This window comes from Pempheris klunzingeri, chromosome 3, assembly GCF_042242105.1.
Source record: "Pempheris klunzingeri isolate RE-2024b chromosome 3, fPemKlu1.hap1, whole genome shotgun sequence".
Lineage (NCBI taxonomy): Eukaryota > Metazoa > Chordata > Actinopteri > Acropomatiformes > Pempheridae > Pempheris > Pempheris klunzingeri.
In genome coordinates, this window is record NC_092014.1 from 6819847 (window position 1) to 6836739 (window position 16893).

The following is a 16893-nucleotide window of genomic DNA, read 5'->3' on the forward strand; positions in this document are numbered from 1 at the left end:
ATATCTACTGTACTCACGTTGAACACAAAGCAAATAACACTGCCATTCAGAGCCATATCTGCTAATGTCTGTGCTATCTAGGTATGTATGGTGGAAGAACACCCTGCATGAAACTAAGAATTCTGTCAATTTATCCGCTTGCCTAATTTCAGTCTGATTGGAGCACAATGAGTAATCGATGGATGTTATGTGCCAGGTACAGCTGATTATCTTCTCTGCTGCTGAAAATAAACAATACTCTTACAGAAGCTGTGTTGCAGTGTTGGTGGTGTTTTCTGTCAGTGCATGAACCGTGTCACCGGAAAACTTTTTACACAATGATGACATTAGAAAAAAAAATATATATATTTTTGAGTTGAAATTTTCATCACATCAATCGATAAATGAAATAGTTTGACAAAAAAGACAAACAATCAGGTACCTTTGGCTGTCTCAGGCCTGTAATAAACATCCAATCATTTCATTCAGGGTGAATTTGTTGTGTTTGCAGAAACAACCACTAGCTTGGCTGCTTAAAATGCAGTATGTTCATGACAAATATTTGATTTTGTAAAAGATTTGTAAATGTAAGGCTTCCACAATGGTTATGTTTTATTTTAAAAGCCTGCCTGATTGACTCCATAAGGTTGACATTTTTGTATAAAATGAGAATGTACCTTCAATTTCATGTAAAATGGAAAGAAAATTCTGAAGGAAAAAACTGTTGCCGTGATATACAAGTACAATTTAAATAAGGCTTACAGTTCAAGTGAATTATGAATGTATAAACTAATCTGTTGTAAACTGATCCTTATTTATTCTTATGGTTTTTTTATCCTTAATGTTAAATGTAATTTCTCATATATCTAATGAACTTTTTGAACAGTTGCAGGTCTATTCAGTGTTATAGAATGGCTCGCCTGTTATTTTGTAGCTTAATTAAAGTAATGAAAATGAATAGTGAAAAAAATTAACACTGCTATTATAAAATGTAGCAGTTTTTATAAATCATTTTCATTAAATTGGTTTAAAGAAATGCTAATAGTTAAATGAGTGGAGGTCAAGGTCCAGGCCTGTCTTCTATGCTTTCAAGTTCAAACAAACGCTTAATCCATTTTATTCACATTAGTTAGCCTATAATTGCATATGCCTTATGTATCAACATACGAAAGTCAGGTTTTTGTGTACTTTAAATCTAACAGGTTCACCCGCAAATAATTAATTATCAGTCACCTCAAGTTCAAGGGAGATTTCATGATTCTTGTTTTATTCTAACTCAGATTCACCTGTTTTTTTGTCATTTTGGTCATCTATGCAGGAGGTTTTTCCCAGGTTATCGCTTGTAATTTTGATTCTCTACAGCGCCAAAAACAATCAAAAGATTACACCTACGTATTTTAACTAACGCATGCATAAATGAGTTGAGTCCAGTTTATATTAATGTGTCATATTCTTTGCGCTTTGATAGTGAAGAAAACATTGCGCAAGGTGAAGAATAGCCTGTAATCTCTGCCAGTTCCTTCTCATCTGGCTGAAGGCTTCTCAGTGCTCTTTCTGTTTCTGTTTCTTTATGTTTCCACTCTATAGCGTAAAAGAATGAATCACTCACTCTCCTATAGGCACCTTTAGCATAGCTGCAGCCAGAGTTAAACACTAAGATACAATTCAGTTCCTTTTGAAGCTCCAGGAGCATTCTTTCTTTTTTTTTACAGTTTTTGTCTGATAGTGTGTGCTTGATAGTAATAAAAGAGAGTATTTTATCACATATCTACGGTTAAAGTCTGATGTGTTCTAGTTCCAACTGAACAGGTGGAATAAAAAGTAAGAGCGAAAGCAAAAAGAACTAGATGCTTTTAAGTTCTGATGGCCCCTGGAGGTCAAGGCATTTATGCTTAATCTGTCTTTCCTGTGTTAATGCTTTCTCTTTAATGATGGTAATGGTGTTAGTGTAGGGCATGCATGAATAACTGTGGATTGGATTCTTTGAGACAGTTTCTGTATTTAGATGTGATGTTTTCCAGCTTTGATCACATTCATTCATATACTCTTAGTGTCCATCTCCCAGGACACAGCTCCTAGTTCAACAGTACCTCTGTGCACTCGCTTGAAAAAAGAGGAAGAGGGAAAAGAAAGTCAGGATGATGGTGGGGATCAAAGAGAAAAAGAAAAAAAATGTATGAATTAATGCTGTTATGATAAAGATCCTAATAAGGACAAGAACAAAATGGGGGAGTACAGAAGCAGCTGGAAGTTCAAACTTTAATAAGGGCTTTTTGTCATCAATATTACAAGCTGCTTCTTCACTCCCTGCCCTGTTCGCTCACTCTGTCCACATTACTGCGTTTTGTCATCCTTCTCATTTAGAGCTCTCAGCTTCTGCGAGACATTTTCCTCGGCCTCACTCTCCCTGTGTGTCAAGAGCAGCACGTGCCTAGGCATCTACAACTGCATGTGTGCGTGTCTTATGCGGGCAAAAATCCTGCAGATGAAAAACAAAGCGCTTACGTATGACACAAACACTGAAGAAGAGATGTATCCATCTGCCCTGATACACTGGCCAGTGGTGACACGTTTGTCTGCCAGTCAGATCAGTCCAATCTATTCTCCAGTGCCTCGAACAATCAACTCTGGACTGTGGACTAGGTTGGACACAAACAATACACTAGTGCATGCAGAGGAATAAGAGAGTAACGACGATGAGTGGAAGAGGATAAGTGAGAAAGATTTTGAATGAAACAAGAGCAGATGAGAGAATGATTCAGTGCAGACAAAAGGAGAATAGAAAATAGAAGAACTGCAAGGTAAAAAGAAAGAAATTGACAGGAGACTGTAATCTGAGGTGTGTGAATGCGTGATGGCAGCGTTTACAGCTGCTGTTGTTGCTGAGAGCCTATTTGGCAGAGCTACAACTGGCGTCTGCTTATGGTCACTCTCAGCCAGACAAAACTGTGTGTTTGTGTGTCTGTGTGTTTATGTGTGTCTACTTTATGATGCACGGCCACATCTGTGGTATTGTGTGTGAGTGTCAGAGTGTGTGTGTGTTTGTGTGTACATGTGTGCGTATATTCAGGGCCAAAATTGTTAAGAGGCCTGACACATCTCCTCCAGCCCTCTTTCCCTCTATCCAGTTCCATCAGTGCTAAGGCATCATAATTACCCCCATTAGTGTTTTCTCTTGGGATAAACATGCAAACACACACACACACAAACATAAAACATCTGCACAGCAATCTATTTACTTTTCAGGCAAGTCGAATTCTCTTTTACACACACTTGCACACACAGACACGTCGACCAGTTAGATTAATCTTTTTTGCTGTTTAGTTCAGTACATGCAGTGGATGCAGACTGGCATGTAAATCCACACGCGTATACACACAGTCACGTAGACATGTACAGCATGGATGTGAATTTAAATTGCTCATTGCAAGGGAAATGGATTCCAAACAAAAAAGGGACACTCCACCCCTTTGTTAGAAAACATCCCCGTTTCATCCCCATTCTAAATCCCGTGTCCTTATCCACGCTCATGGCAACATGCGCACTATCACACACGCAAATTAGAGTGTGTGGGTGTGCATAAACTGTACATTTTCATTGTAGTTTATTCATTCCTAGTTTGTGTGAGGCAGTGTCCATCCATTAACTGTATCGCTTAGTAGGTCGGGGTGGGCGCTGAGGGGGGATGGGTCTAGAGCCAAAGCCAGTAGCAGTGCCACCTGGACTGGGTGGCGGTCAATCACAGGGCTGGCACACAGAGGAGAGAGGAAACCATGCTCACATTCACACCTACGGGGAATTTAGAGTCACCAATTAACCTAACCTGCATGTCTTTGGACTGTGGGAAGAAACCAGAGTACCCGGAGGGAACCCATGTAAGCACGGGGAGAACGTGCAAACTCCACGCAGCCACCCAGCCAGTCAGCGGATTCGAACCCAGAACCCTGTGGCTGTGAGGAGACGGTGCTTAACACCAAAGCAGCGTGACAAAGTCTATTACACAGAGATGGAACAGGCAAAAAATAATCATTTCACACACATTGTAACATGTGCTACACGGAAAATGGTTTTGTGCTTTTTAGAAAATAACAGTGAAGCAGGAGCGTGGCTTCACAAGACGTACTGAGAAGTATGTAAGCTGGTAGAGAGTGTGTGTCTCAGACGTATAACAATGATTGAATATGTTTTTGAGTGCACATATCATGCTCTTACCTTTGCGTCTCTGCGCTGTACTGACCCCTGCCCACTTGATTGACGGCGCAAAGTCTGAACTGATAGGTCCTGGCAGGTGTGAGCCCGCCCACTGATACTATAGTCAGAGCAGGGTCGACCTCTGATAGGTAGACCTTCCACGGTGAGTCTAGACAGAAAACACAAAGATTAGAGGCTGATAATCTCTGGCTGAGGCAGGACAAACAGGGACACAGGGACATTTGAGACCCATAAATCAAAAGGAAAGAAGGGAGGAATAGATAAAAGAAGCAAGTAAGGTATAAAAGAAGAAGGGGGGTAAGATGGAGAGAATTATAACTGAATGAAGTACAACATGATGCAACAAGAGAGAGTTTGGAGGGAAAAGGGGGATTAATAAAGAAACACAGATGCTTCTGTATATTGTAGCTGGCTTGTTTCCATCTTATCTCTTTCTGAAAACATCACAGACAGATACACTATTATCATCACACTGGACACATGCATGTCTGCGTAGGTGAGGAGGACAGTGTGTGTGTCTTTTAAAATGAGCTCAGTAAGTGTATTGGAGTCACTGTCTGGCATGAAAATACACTGCATTTGTAATGGCCCCTTCACTTTGAAATAGCCTGCAATCCAAAACATCTATATGACACACAAGTGCGCGCGCATACACACACACACACACACACACAGAGCTGGTTATCAGTGTGCACAAAATTTTCATCCATTCCTCCTTGTCTGGATTCTGTCTTTACTGAAATCGACCAGACATTTAGACATCTTTTTTTTATTATTTTGGCGTGTCCTTGTAGTTGCTGCAAAGCAGCTGTTGAGATAGTGACAGCAGAAAAGTTGAAGTCATATTCCTGCTGCATATTCTCCCTAAAAGTTTACTTAAAATGCCAAACTACATTAACATTTGGCATTTGTCCATCAGTCCTATGGTCATGTGCCAAGTGCTTGGCTCCTCGTGTAACATTCACCACTCCATCCCGTTAACTTATAGCAGGATTAAGAGTGGCTCTACAGCCATCTCCCTTCAATCTGCTTCTCCTGTCATTCTACTCCTCAATCCCTCTCTCCTCTCTCTCTCTTCCTCTATTTCTCATTTGACAGAGAGCCAGCCTGCTGTTAAAACATCTGTGGTAGAGAGAGGGTGAGAGACAGAGAGAAACAGAGAGCGAGAGAGTGAGGGAGAATGAGCAAGGGAGGAAAATAAGAGTTTATTTATAGGGAACCTGGATGTACATTTACGCAGGAACACCATTCTCCATATGTCTGCCTCTTGTAAATGAGTGTGTGTCAGTGCCTGGTAGACAGCTAGTGAACAGCTGTTTGCCGCTCAGGCGCTATAAAGTATGTACGCGCACACAAACACACACACACACCCACACTTACTGTTCTCAGACAGCTCCAGCAGGTAGTACAGAAGTGGAGAGTTCCCATCAAAGGGGCGTAACCAGGACAGGAGGACGGAGCGGGAGTCAGAGTCATTGAGACGAGCGGTCAGGGAACGAGGAGAGTGTGGAAGCTCACTGAACACACAAAAGACAAGAAAGGCCCAAAGACATCAGATGTTTGACAGTATTTGTTTTGTTATCTGATCAGAACCAAGTCTTTAGTGGAATACATTGACATTTTGGAAAACACCCTTGAAGTTAGATGAGAAGACTGATGCCTCTAATGTCTGTGTGCTAAATATGACACCACAGCCAGCAGCCATTTATCTTAACTTTGCATTATGACTGGGAGCAGCAAGCCTGGCTCTGTCTGAGGGTAACAAAAGCCACCTACCAGCACCTCTAAAACACACTCAGTTACAACATGTGGTTTTACAGAGGGTTATTTGCCGGACTATTTCTCAAGTAGTTGTCAAGCAACCAGTGGAGGCTGCAGGTAGTTACTTATAGCACAAGATAAAATCACAAGCTGGCGTTTTTTACATCTCTGGTCTATTATGGATTAAACAAATGAAATATAACGTGTTCATTTGTGAGCCGTGTTAGGCAGTTTTCTCTACATTCAAACAGAGCCAGGCTAGCTGTTTCCCCGTGTTTCAAGTCTTCCTGCTAAGCTAAGCTAAGCAGCTACTGTTTAGACATTACACCCCTCTCACGTTTAGGCAGTAAATAGAAATGCTCTTATTCAACCCTTAGCAAGAAAGCACACAAGCACTTGTGTTGCTATTACTATTCCCTCAACATCCACATTTGGACTAACGGATGTGTCTAAACATGTAATTACACAATTGTGTTGCATTTGTGTTTCATAAACAAGTTTGCAATAAAGTGCCAAGACTTTTCATTTGACAGATATTTGTTTCCTGTGTTTTGTTGTTCTATTAGATACGTGTGGTGGAATAATGTTGGCTCTGGCACCCACGCTGGTTCCTGGGTCCTGTCCAAGATCAGTTCCAGCGGGTGCCATCTTCTAAATATGGTTGCAGTTTGCATATTTTTATTGTGATATTTCATTCTGTCTGCAATCTGGACCAGAGTAAATATATTCCGCCACATCTATTGTAACTAAATTCTCCAGACATTTGGCCATCCCGCATGGATATTTGTGCATCCCTGCCATGATAATAACAAACAAAGCAACACAGATATATTCATGAAGGCAATAAGGAGTGTCCAAACATTTGATTATACTGATTTAAGTGCATCATAACTCCTTTAAAGTTGCCTTGAAGGAGGAAAAGGAATTGAAAGAAGATCTCAGTGTGGCTCACTGTGAAGGCTACAGATGCTGACAGAGATAACAGGAGAAAAGTTATTAACAGACCAAACAAAATTAATAAATTTACACTAAAAGCATGATGAAAGACATGTTCCCTTGTGCCTAAACTAGCTGCCTTTCATATTCATGGGCTCATTAATTATTTCCAAACAATCATGGATGTGTGAATATGCTGTCCAAGAAGCTGTCCTTTAACAGGCAGCAGGCTCTTGTTGAATTCACCAGATGATGGAGTTAAAAAAAAAAAAAAAAGCTTCAGTTTTTGCTTTTTCTGAGTGTGTATGAGTGTGGTTTTAGGTTTTAATATACAAGTGGGTATGAAGTCAGACAATGAGGGAAACACAGCGAGAGAGTGAGATATGTGAAGAATGAGAGGTAATGTTAGAGGGGGAGAGAGTGCGGCTGTGAGTGTGGCAGAGAGGGAGCGAGGGGAAATGAGAATGATGTTTTCTTTTCTGAGCTGACATGATCATATTAATTAATGGATGAGCTTAGAGAATGTTAGAGCAACCACCTCCACAAAATCCCATACAAAACACACACACACGTGCACAGACACACAGTTACGAACACATGGATGGGTCTTGCGGGAGTTGAACCAATAACCTGCTGGTAATTAGTCTGTCTCCTCAGCTGCCAGCGTCTGTTAGCCTCCGTGACCCACTGATACTGAGCTAACGAGAATGTCAGTCACACACGTGGACGCATGCGCCCACACACACACACAGAGTCCTACAGAAATCCCTTCGATCCCCTCATGTTTTAACACAGCCATAAACAGAGACCCACTTCCTCCCTCTGAGCTTGACATGTGTAACCTCTCACCACTGTATAATTCAGAAGGATGTGGACTCATGTTCTATCTCTCTCCTACCCTGCAATTGTATTAATATATCATAAGTGCCTTTTATGAATATATTTAACAAGTGCCTATTACTAAATATAGGCCACTACCTGATAGTGTTCTCTCACAGTGGTTGTAATGAGACTGTGTGGGTCGGAGCGTGGCATACACTTGAAATATGTGTTGGGCATGCTTTAATCTGAGTGTCAGGAATGCCTGCTCATAGAAGACACACAATGTGACATGTTTGGAATGCGTTCACCCAAACCACATCAATGCATGCATGCACACAAACACACCACACACAGATTTTACACTTGAGGGCTAATACGGATGTGGTTTCACAGAGCAGGCAGAGTGCTGCATGTAGAGGGTACCTGATAGCATAAATGACCTTACACTACTATGACGACTGTCTAATAATAACTCACACTAACTAGCTACATTCTCACACCTCACAGTTTTAATGGTATAGCCATGGGTTTGGTATAGTGGGTGTCTAGTATGAAAGAGCATGGCTATTATCGGAAAGAAGCAAGTATTTCATTAGACACCCGCTGAAATAAGCTGATATTAATGCATTCGTTATGTTTGGCAATGTAGTAAATGATATACTGCCTCTCTTAAATGTTGTTCTGCAAAGTCAATCGTTATTGCTCCAACATCGATACAGAGGCATCCTCCCTGTCAGTCATATCTGCATTTTGACTGCTAGCTATGGATTTGGTGTTTGTTTCCCCAACTGAGACATTACATGGTCAAAACAGCTTTGCATGATTTGTTGAACTCACATGACTTCGAGGCGCGCAGAGCGAGAATCATTGCCAGCCTGTGATGTCACAGTGCAGGTGTAATCCCCAATGTCGCCTGACCACGTCTGGGCAATAGTGAGGGAGCCCTGGCGCACGGAGACGCGGCCTCCACTCGTTGTGAGGACCGGCACACCACTTCGATCCCACTTGAAGCTGCAATAGAAGAGTTATAAATGTATGTTAAAGTCGTGGAAAGCAGATGAAGCAGGCGCTGAAAAAGTAAGCATGTACATATACACAAGAACTGACATGTAGGTACCTGATATTGACTCTGGGGTCATGCGTAGCATTACAGTCTAAAATAGCAGTGGTTCCTTTGATAACACGCTGGTCTGCTGGAGGCACAGAAATGGTAGTTCGACCTGCAAAATACCGGAGAGAAAGACAGTTGGGATACACTTATATGCTGAAATTCAATTTGTTTGGTATCCTCTTGTTTAAAATGTGCACATTTAAATATATACTGCCCCAGAAATATGAGAAATGAATTAGTAATACAGTTTTAGCTCTATTGAAGCTAAACAGCAATAAAACAGCTATAAAATTGCTTAGTCTATCACATTATTGGAGCTTTGTTCCACTCAGGTCTTAGCCATTTCACATGTGTTGGAAGCTAGAGAGAAAAAAAGTGCACTAGAGAGAATAAATAAATATGGATGCGGTGTAGTGAGCATCTGTTAAGTCCCGCACACAGTCATGGCATATTTGGGGTGTGACCAAACCCGCTTCTAGTGACATGTATAGTTTTTATATGTCACCGTTCTCAATAGCAGAAGGTGATTAATCTAATTCAACAGTATTTAATTTGAAGCAGCCAGGATATATTTAAAAAAAAAATCAGCCAATCAATACGTTTACCAGCTAATCAATCATCCTCTTACATGGGCCAATGAGATGATTATTTCACCATTGCCCCAGCCCACTGCATCGATAACCAATCACACTGCTGTTCATTAGCTTGAGCTAATGTGATTCGACAGCTCTGGATAAATTAGTGTTCCATATCTGTTTTAGTCTGTTTAGCAAATGTATATTGAGCAGTTTAAGCGTGTATAGTACGTGTTTGTGTGTGTGTGTGTGTGTGTGTGTGTGTGTGTGTGCCTTACTCCAGACGGTGAGGGTAGCAGTGGCGTTGATGGTTCCCTCTGAGTTGGAGACAATGCAGGTGTATTCGCCTGAATCCTGGAAGCTGACTGGTTGAATCTGCAGACCACCCGACTGCAACAGAGTGAACCTGGGAACCTGGACAGCGCCGCTAGCTAAGACCTGTGATCCTACAGACAGAGAGAGGGAGAGGAGAGAGAAAACAATGAAACAGCCTTCAGATGAGTGAAAGTAATTAAGTCATTAGGCACATTTTTAATTGCAAACAGATCATGTCAGTGTGTCTGCATCTCTGTGTGTTTGCTCAGTGTGCAATACGTGTGGTCTGTTACCTTTCCTCCAGGTGATGGCAGGTTTTGGAGCTCCGCTTGTCTGGCAGGTAAACAAGGCTGTGTTCCCGTCAGTTACTGTTTGGTCGGATGGAGGGAATGTAAATGTGGGGGCCACACCTGAAACACAGGGAGAGAGCGTAAGAGGAAACACAGACATGGCTACTGAAAGGACACTGGTGGAAAAAGAAGAACAGACGAATGGCAAAAGATGGGATGACAGGTTTGATCTAAACACAAATACTTCCTCTTTGATTAATGGAAGCTTTATTCATTACCTGGAGCTCTGTGTGTATGCATAAATGGAGGGTGGTGGTGTGGAGGCTCCACTGAGACTTTTAATTATAACGCTCACTAAACAGAATTTAACTCTGCTGGGACAAATATAACCGTGCGTGCAGACGTCTGCAGCTGACACGCACTGCAAACCATCAAGTCAAGGCAGACTGCTCGACTGACGCTGACTATCACTTGAATTTCAAATAGTCTTTTGTTTCAGGTGGGGCGGCAACTGGAAAGTCACACTGCCGAAACACAGAAGACAAGCTAGGAAATAGTTCTATAGTTTAACAGCATAATCGCTGTGCGTCCATGTTTCAAATGAAAGTCAATGACTGTTGCAAATGTCTACATGTACGGTAGAGTCAAATGTAGAGGATGAAGTGGAACTGACTAAAAATACAGCTGAAACAATGGGTTGATTACTGACCAAAAATTATCATCAACTATTTTGGTAATCAATTAATTGTCGAGGTGATTTCTCAAGCAATTATATCCAACAATTCAACTTCCAGCTTCTTAACTGTGAGGAATTCCTGCTTTTCTTCATCTTATTCAACAGGAAACATAATATTTTTAGGTTTTGAAGTGTTGGCTGGGGAAAACAAGCAATCTAATGATGTCTCCTTGGGGTTCTGGAAACTATGATTTGTATTTTATACTAATGTCTGACAATTAACAGACAATTTGAGAAAATAATCTGGAGAGAATAATCATCTTTTGTTGCAGACCTAAAAAGAATTATATGAGACAATACAAAGACAGTGACAAACAGGAGTGCAGTAAAGGAGTAAATTCAGATACACGAGAGAGAAAGTTGGAGGAAAAGACACCAGTGCACCAAGAGAGGGTGAATTAGCCAAACAAAGCAGAGAAGTGAGGGCAGAGGCTTGTAGGTATGTTCAAGTGCAAACATGCATGTTTTTATTGTGCATGTATGCCGGACAAACTCACTAGAGACCAGGAGTTGTGTGTGCGCCTGGGTTTCCCCAGCAGCATTGCGCGCGATGCACTGGAATATTCCTCCGTCTCCTGGCTGCACCCTGCGCACCGTCAGCCCGGTTGCTGCGGTGACCTTGTATCGGGGGTTGGCCAGTTTGGAAAGAGGCACCGCGTCCTTAAACCACTCTATCCTCGGCTGGGGCACGCCTACACATGTGCATGAACATGAAAAACGGACACACGGGGAAAGACATTTTTCAATTTCCTTAATAACAAGCCAGCTGACCTCACTGCTGAGCAAACTGCTCCAACTCCCACTAAAACAGCCACACACACTACTTTCACCAATCTTTCTTCTCTGTTATCCACTCTCTGCCTATAAATATGCATGCTGGCATAATGAGTGCTAATAATATATTGATTGGAGGGCGTGGGTGGTAGGGTAAGGGTGGCAAAAGGGGCCAAAAAACATACTGAATAAAAGATGTGGGCAAGAGCAGCACACCGAATGTCTACAGTATGAGCTCCCACCTGTCTGACGGACATGTCGAATATGACAGGCAGGGGCCTCTTGCAATTACTCTGTCTCAACCCTCCACGCCAGTGTGTGCTCCTGTGTGTGTTTGAGGAGGGAGAGATGAATTCCACGCTTTCTCTCAATCTGTTGGTGTCAAGCTTTCGCAGGCATGTGTGTAGTATTTTTCACCCCCCCTTGTCTCGCTCACTCTGTCACTCTGCACTCAATCTGTCTTTCCTCTTTCCCTTGTCCCTCCTCTCAGCCTCCATCCCTCTTTACGTACCCCCGGGCCTCTGCTATTTAATTACACTGCCACTGTATCAGATTACTGAGGAGGAACATAAACTCTCTCAGTGTGTGTGTGTGTGTGTGTGTGAGTGAGAGAGAGAGACAGAGAGAGAGAGAGAAAAAGAGAGAGAGAGTGAAGAGCATGTTGCAGTTTTCAGAGCTCTGCCCACCCCTGTTCATATAAAGGGTTTCATGTAATCCATTTAAAAACAAGAGTCATGAACAAGTGCAATTTCCAGGCTTGGTTCCAGCTTGGTCATTTGCTCGTACTGTCACAAGTACCCTGTCACTGTTGAAGAAGCCTAGAAAAGTCTGCACCACATTGAATGACACCAAGCTTCAGCGTCAATGGAGTTACCTTGACTCCTCCTGGGCAGAGAGTGCTTCAAATGTACTTTAATGTGCAAAGATCAGACCCAACGCTCTACAAACTAACATATGGGGCACAGACGCAGACAAACATACAGCATTGAGATATGAAGTTTTCATGTGGGGATTCACAGCTATCAGTTTGGTTCATGACGCATCTGGTTGCGAACACCAACACAGTTGGAGTCTCATTATGCTTTAAATCGCTTGTCGGGTCGTTATTTTAGGTTCAGCTGAATTTTCAGAAGAATCATAACTGTGGATTTTGTCTCACATTTCTTCAGCTGGAATCTGTTTTAGAAACTGATCTCCACACAGCCAGTTTAGACATTATTAGCAAAATTATTACAACGACCATCAACTCTTTCGATGTACATATGGGCATGTGAGTATTGTTTTAAGATATACAGTACTTGAGCACATATAGGCAGATTCTTTAAGTATGTACACACACAAACACTCACTGTACCTGTAGTCAGGCACGGGATGTCTACATTCCTGTCAAGATCAGCGAAGATCTTCCTCTTAGGCTGAGCAGTCAGAGAAGGCGGCTCTGCAGAGAAAAATATTAGGAGACAAAATGTAAAGCATTTGAATATACAGCACAGATAAAACAAGGCCTCAAACTGAACGGCAAAAAATAAGAACATCTCCTGCTGTGTGCAACACGTTTGAACTACTATTAATAAGTGCTCAAAAAATGGCTTTAAAAAAACCTGCTTAATCGTTAAATGGCTCAAAGAAAAGTTAAAAGAAGAATAGGGAGTTCGCCTTCTCAAAGTATTCCTTGTTTAATAGAGAAGAGACTTGGAGTGGAGAACTCGGCACTGCGGAATCAAAATGGGTCTCCCTCGTCGCCCCGAGTGTCTTGAGTGTCATTGCAAGACAGGATTTCTGTTTATATGCCCTGTGAAATGACTTCCACACACAGTCACAGAAAAACATATTCTCAGAGTTTCCCAAGGGAAACAATCCCCTCTTTAAACTACTCCATTTCGCTGCCAATAACTGCTCTCTCTAAATATCCTCACCAGTGACGCTCTAAATGCTGACAGCAGCTCCGAGACAAAGCTTCCCTCGATTTGAAAGTGAATATATGCCTTTCGGTGTATTACTGTAATGCTGCATGTTTTGAAAAAAAAAAAAAAAAACTGCCTACTGCTGAATACGCTCCATTTCTTTCAAAAACATTTGTTAATATTTAGTGAGAGATATTGACACAGCAAGCACAGAGAGGGGGAGAGAGAGACAGACTGGCTAATTCATTTCCCGTCTGGCATATCTGGAAAAGTGGCACCTGTTCACTGAAAAATGACTTTGAGGAAAATGAAATGTCCAGTGTATGCCCTACATAATGAATGTGTATACTGTAAAGATACCATTGTTATCGAATGAGGAGAAAGCATTTTAATATAAATTTCATTTCTGTTTTTCTTTTTTTCTGAGGCTCCATTCTTGTTTAATGATAACATGCTGTCATTATAATGCTGTTGTACTTTTCAGAAAAAAAAGAGAATAAATCCCTTTGCTCTAGAGTCATTTCTTTCACTTTCTCCTTTGTGGCATCACACAGTGGATGGGTAAACTGAGGCAGCAATAACAAAAAAAGACAAACTGCAAGTTTGATCAAACTGTGTGTGTGTGTGTGTGTGTGTGTGGACGGCTACACAGTAGAGTCCCATGTTAGTGTTGCATTTATTCTTCTTGACTACACCGACTTTAAAGTTCTTTACTACTTTGTGGTAACTTTTAAACCCATACATGTGCGCATCTTTATTGCGCACTGTAAAATTTGGCATGATTTTTGACAAGAGAATGGAGGCGTGCAGTGAAGGGAGAACAGGAAAACAAGAGATGAATAACAGCCATGTGGCGTGACACCGATAACACAGATGCATTAATCGCCGTCAGTCAGGTGAACGCAAGGTCCTAGACGCACAGCGAATAACGCATTTTGGAGTGTAGGGGCATTTGGCTTTAGAGCGTTGAGCTCGCCTGGATTCCCTGCTGTCTGCCTGCAAAACAAAGATGGAGAACAACAACAGATATATTGTTGTTTGCACCAGTACCCGCCTGTACAGTACACAACACGGGCACACAGTGTCATACATATTCCGATTAGTGGATCTGGGCAGAAAAGAAATGAAATTGAATAATGAATACCTTTGAGGCTGTCTCCTTCTTTTCACACAGACACATACACTATTCTGTTTAGGAATCTCTTTCATTGCATCAAGGTCTGTTGAGCCCATAGCAGAAAAAGAGGATCAGTACCAATGTATTCATCAGTCTCTACTTCTCTGATACATATGAATGCATGCAGACTGTGTCCCTGCCAGGCAGGCCTTAACGGCTCTGTTGGCCTAATGAAGGAAGATAATGTAGAGCAGGAGACAGGAGGAGGAGGAAGACAGAGAGAAAGAGGCAAGAAGAGGGTGCAAAAGTTGGTGGTAGATCGTGAGGGGGGGCACAGAAAGGGAATGAGTGGGGTATAAATATTCAGGCAAGGCTTTTCAGACTAGTGAGTATTCTGTAGGCGTGGGTAGTTTGCTCTCTGTGCGTTAGGTGCTCCCTCGCTCCGACAATCACAGAAGATCAAAAAAGACGCTGACGAACTGGGGGAGAAAAGTTTCGCTTCATCAATCACACGCTCGCTCCCTGGCTGCGTGTATTTTGTTTTCTATTTACGCACACATATGGCGGACAGGAGTGGATTGTGACAACAGCGCTCCCGTTTCAGGGCTTTCAGTGTTCTCTTATTGATTGGCGACTCCAGGGAACAAAACAAATTTAGCTGCCGGGCAAACAGGCATGTGTGTCTGTGGTGCCATTTTGTGATTGAGTGCGAGCACAGAGCACACACATGCATGTGTTTGCGAGCACATGTGGATGAATTAGTGTGTACACGAATGTAACAGCTGCTTGTGACTTGAATGGGCAGTTTATTGGTGTGTGCGGACAATAGAGTCGGCTCGAGCAGTCCTGTAGTTGACAGTCACTGCCTGGGGTGTTCACAGTCATGCTTCCAGGAGAAAATTGGGAATAAATGGGGGAATAACCAGAATGAAACACTGCCTGGAGCAAACAATGTACAAGAAAAGATGACAGCGAGGTTAAAACAGAAATTAATGGCACATGCTGAGGGTATTAAGCTTGATGGGTCAGGCCTGCCCAGGATAATCATGCATAATCATGTTAGGTACTGTGTATATTTTAGTGAGCGACTGCCTCTTTTTCTTACCCATTACAGTGAGGTGTGCCCTTGCCTCCACAGTTTTGGCAGTGCTGTTGCTAAGCAATGCTTCACAAACATATAAGCCTGTGTCAGAGGAGGTAGGGACAGGAATAATGAGCCGACGTCCGCTGACCAGCCGACGCCCATCACGTTTCCATGACACCACAAGGCTGTCCACCGGTCTGAGAGGAGAGGAAAGAAGAAGAAAAGAGAAGAGAAAGAATAGCAGGAGTGTGGTGAATTGGAGAAAAGAGTGACAGAAGGCAATTACAACATATTAAATCCATCAGTTTATGTGTCAATGAGGCAGGAAATGAATGATGACAGACTGTATATCAGAGCAGTCAGCTCTACTCAGCATGAAGGAGCCTCAGTCAGTTACTCTGGATCTTGGAGAAAGGGAATGGGTTTTCATGTATATTGAAATTTTGTTTTGGATAAACAACATAAAAGCACCACTCTTTTGTATGTGCGGTGTTTATTTGTGTGAGACAGAGGTGTATTGTCTATTCATGAAAGGGCACCTGAGGTTTTTTGGTGCAACCATTCAATCCTTACAACAAATTTTCATTAAAATTTTGCAAATGATTTTCGTGGGGAGCAGCTAATATCATAAACAGCATCTGGAAATGCCTCCCCTCCCTGTTTCGTTAAGGACAGCTAAAAAGATGTAGTTTAGTAATGGGATTTGTCCAAAAACAGAAAATAAATCAAATGTAGTGATGCAAACATGAATCCTCATTGATTAAATGACATTACAAATTGAATTAAACAATAACAAAATGACTGAGGTGTCTCTTAGTTATAGGTTTATCATAATAGCTTTGTTTTAGAGAGGTTTGTAAAACTAATGCAGCAGGAGTCATTAAACAAACAACCACAGGAATGAAACAGAAGGACGACATAAAACAATACATAAAAAAGCTTGGGAAATACAAGCTACTGTCATACCGGACAAGCGATATCTCAAAAATACATTAGCTTAATGATCATTAATGTCACATTGCTTTGATTTATCATTATAACATTATTTTTATTTCTAAGTGGGTCTTTGGTTTTATTCCAATCACTCTGTTGATAATATCAGATGGCACTAACAAAGGCATGCCATATTCACAGATATGGAGGAGCTGAAGACAAGCTGGTAATTCCACCACGTTAAGATAAATGATATTATATATTTTGGAATATGAAGTGGAAAAATGGGTAAAATAGCATTTTTGGAGGATTCTTACATCCAGCGACACGTTTTCTGTTGCACA

General features: G+C 41.8%; 1 protein-coding gene across 1 annotated transcript in view; it reads right to left on the minus strand.

The window, feature by feature from the left end:
* Positions 1 to 16893, minus strand: part of LOC139225692 (protein sidekick-1-like) — a 213790-nt gene that overhangs the window by 59150 nt on the left and 137747 nt on the right. Inside the window, exons 8-16 of the mRNA XM_070856523.1 lie at positions 15638 to 15813; positions 12866 to 12949; positions 11235 to 11429; positions 10005 to 10121; positions 9675 to 9842; positions 8828 to 8930; positions 8548 to 8721; positions 5572 to 5708; positions 4192 to 4339 (exon numbers count right to left, since the gene is read on the minus strand). Of these exons, the coding sequence (XP_070712624.1) occupies positions 4192 to 4339; positions 5572 to 5708; positions 8548 to 8721; positions 8828 to 8930; positions 9675 to 9842; positions 10005 to 10121; positions 11235 to 11429; positions 12866 to 12949; positions 15638 to 15813 (1302 nt within the window). The remainder of the gene's footprint in view (positions 1 to 4191; positions 4340 to 5571; positions 5709 to 8547; positions 8722 to 8827; positions 8931 to 9674; positions 9843 to 10004; positions 10122 to 11234; positions 11430 to 12865; positions 12950 to 15637; positions 15814 to 16893) is intronic.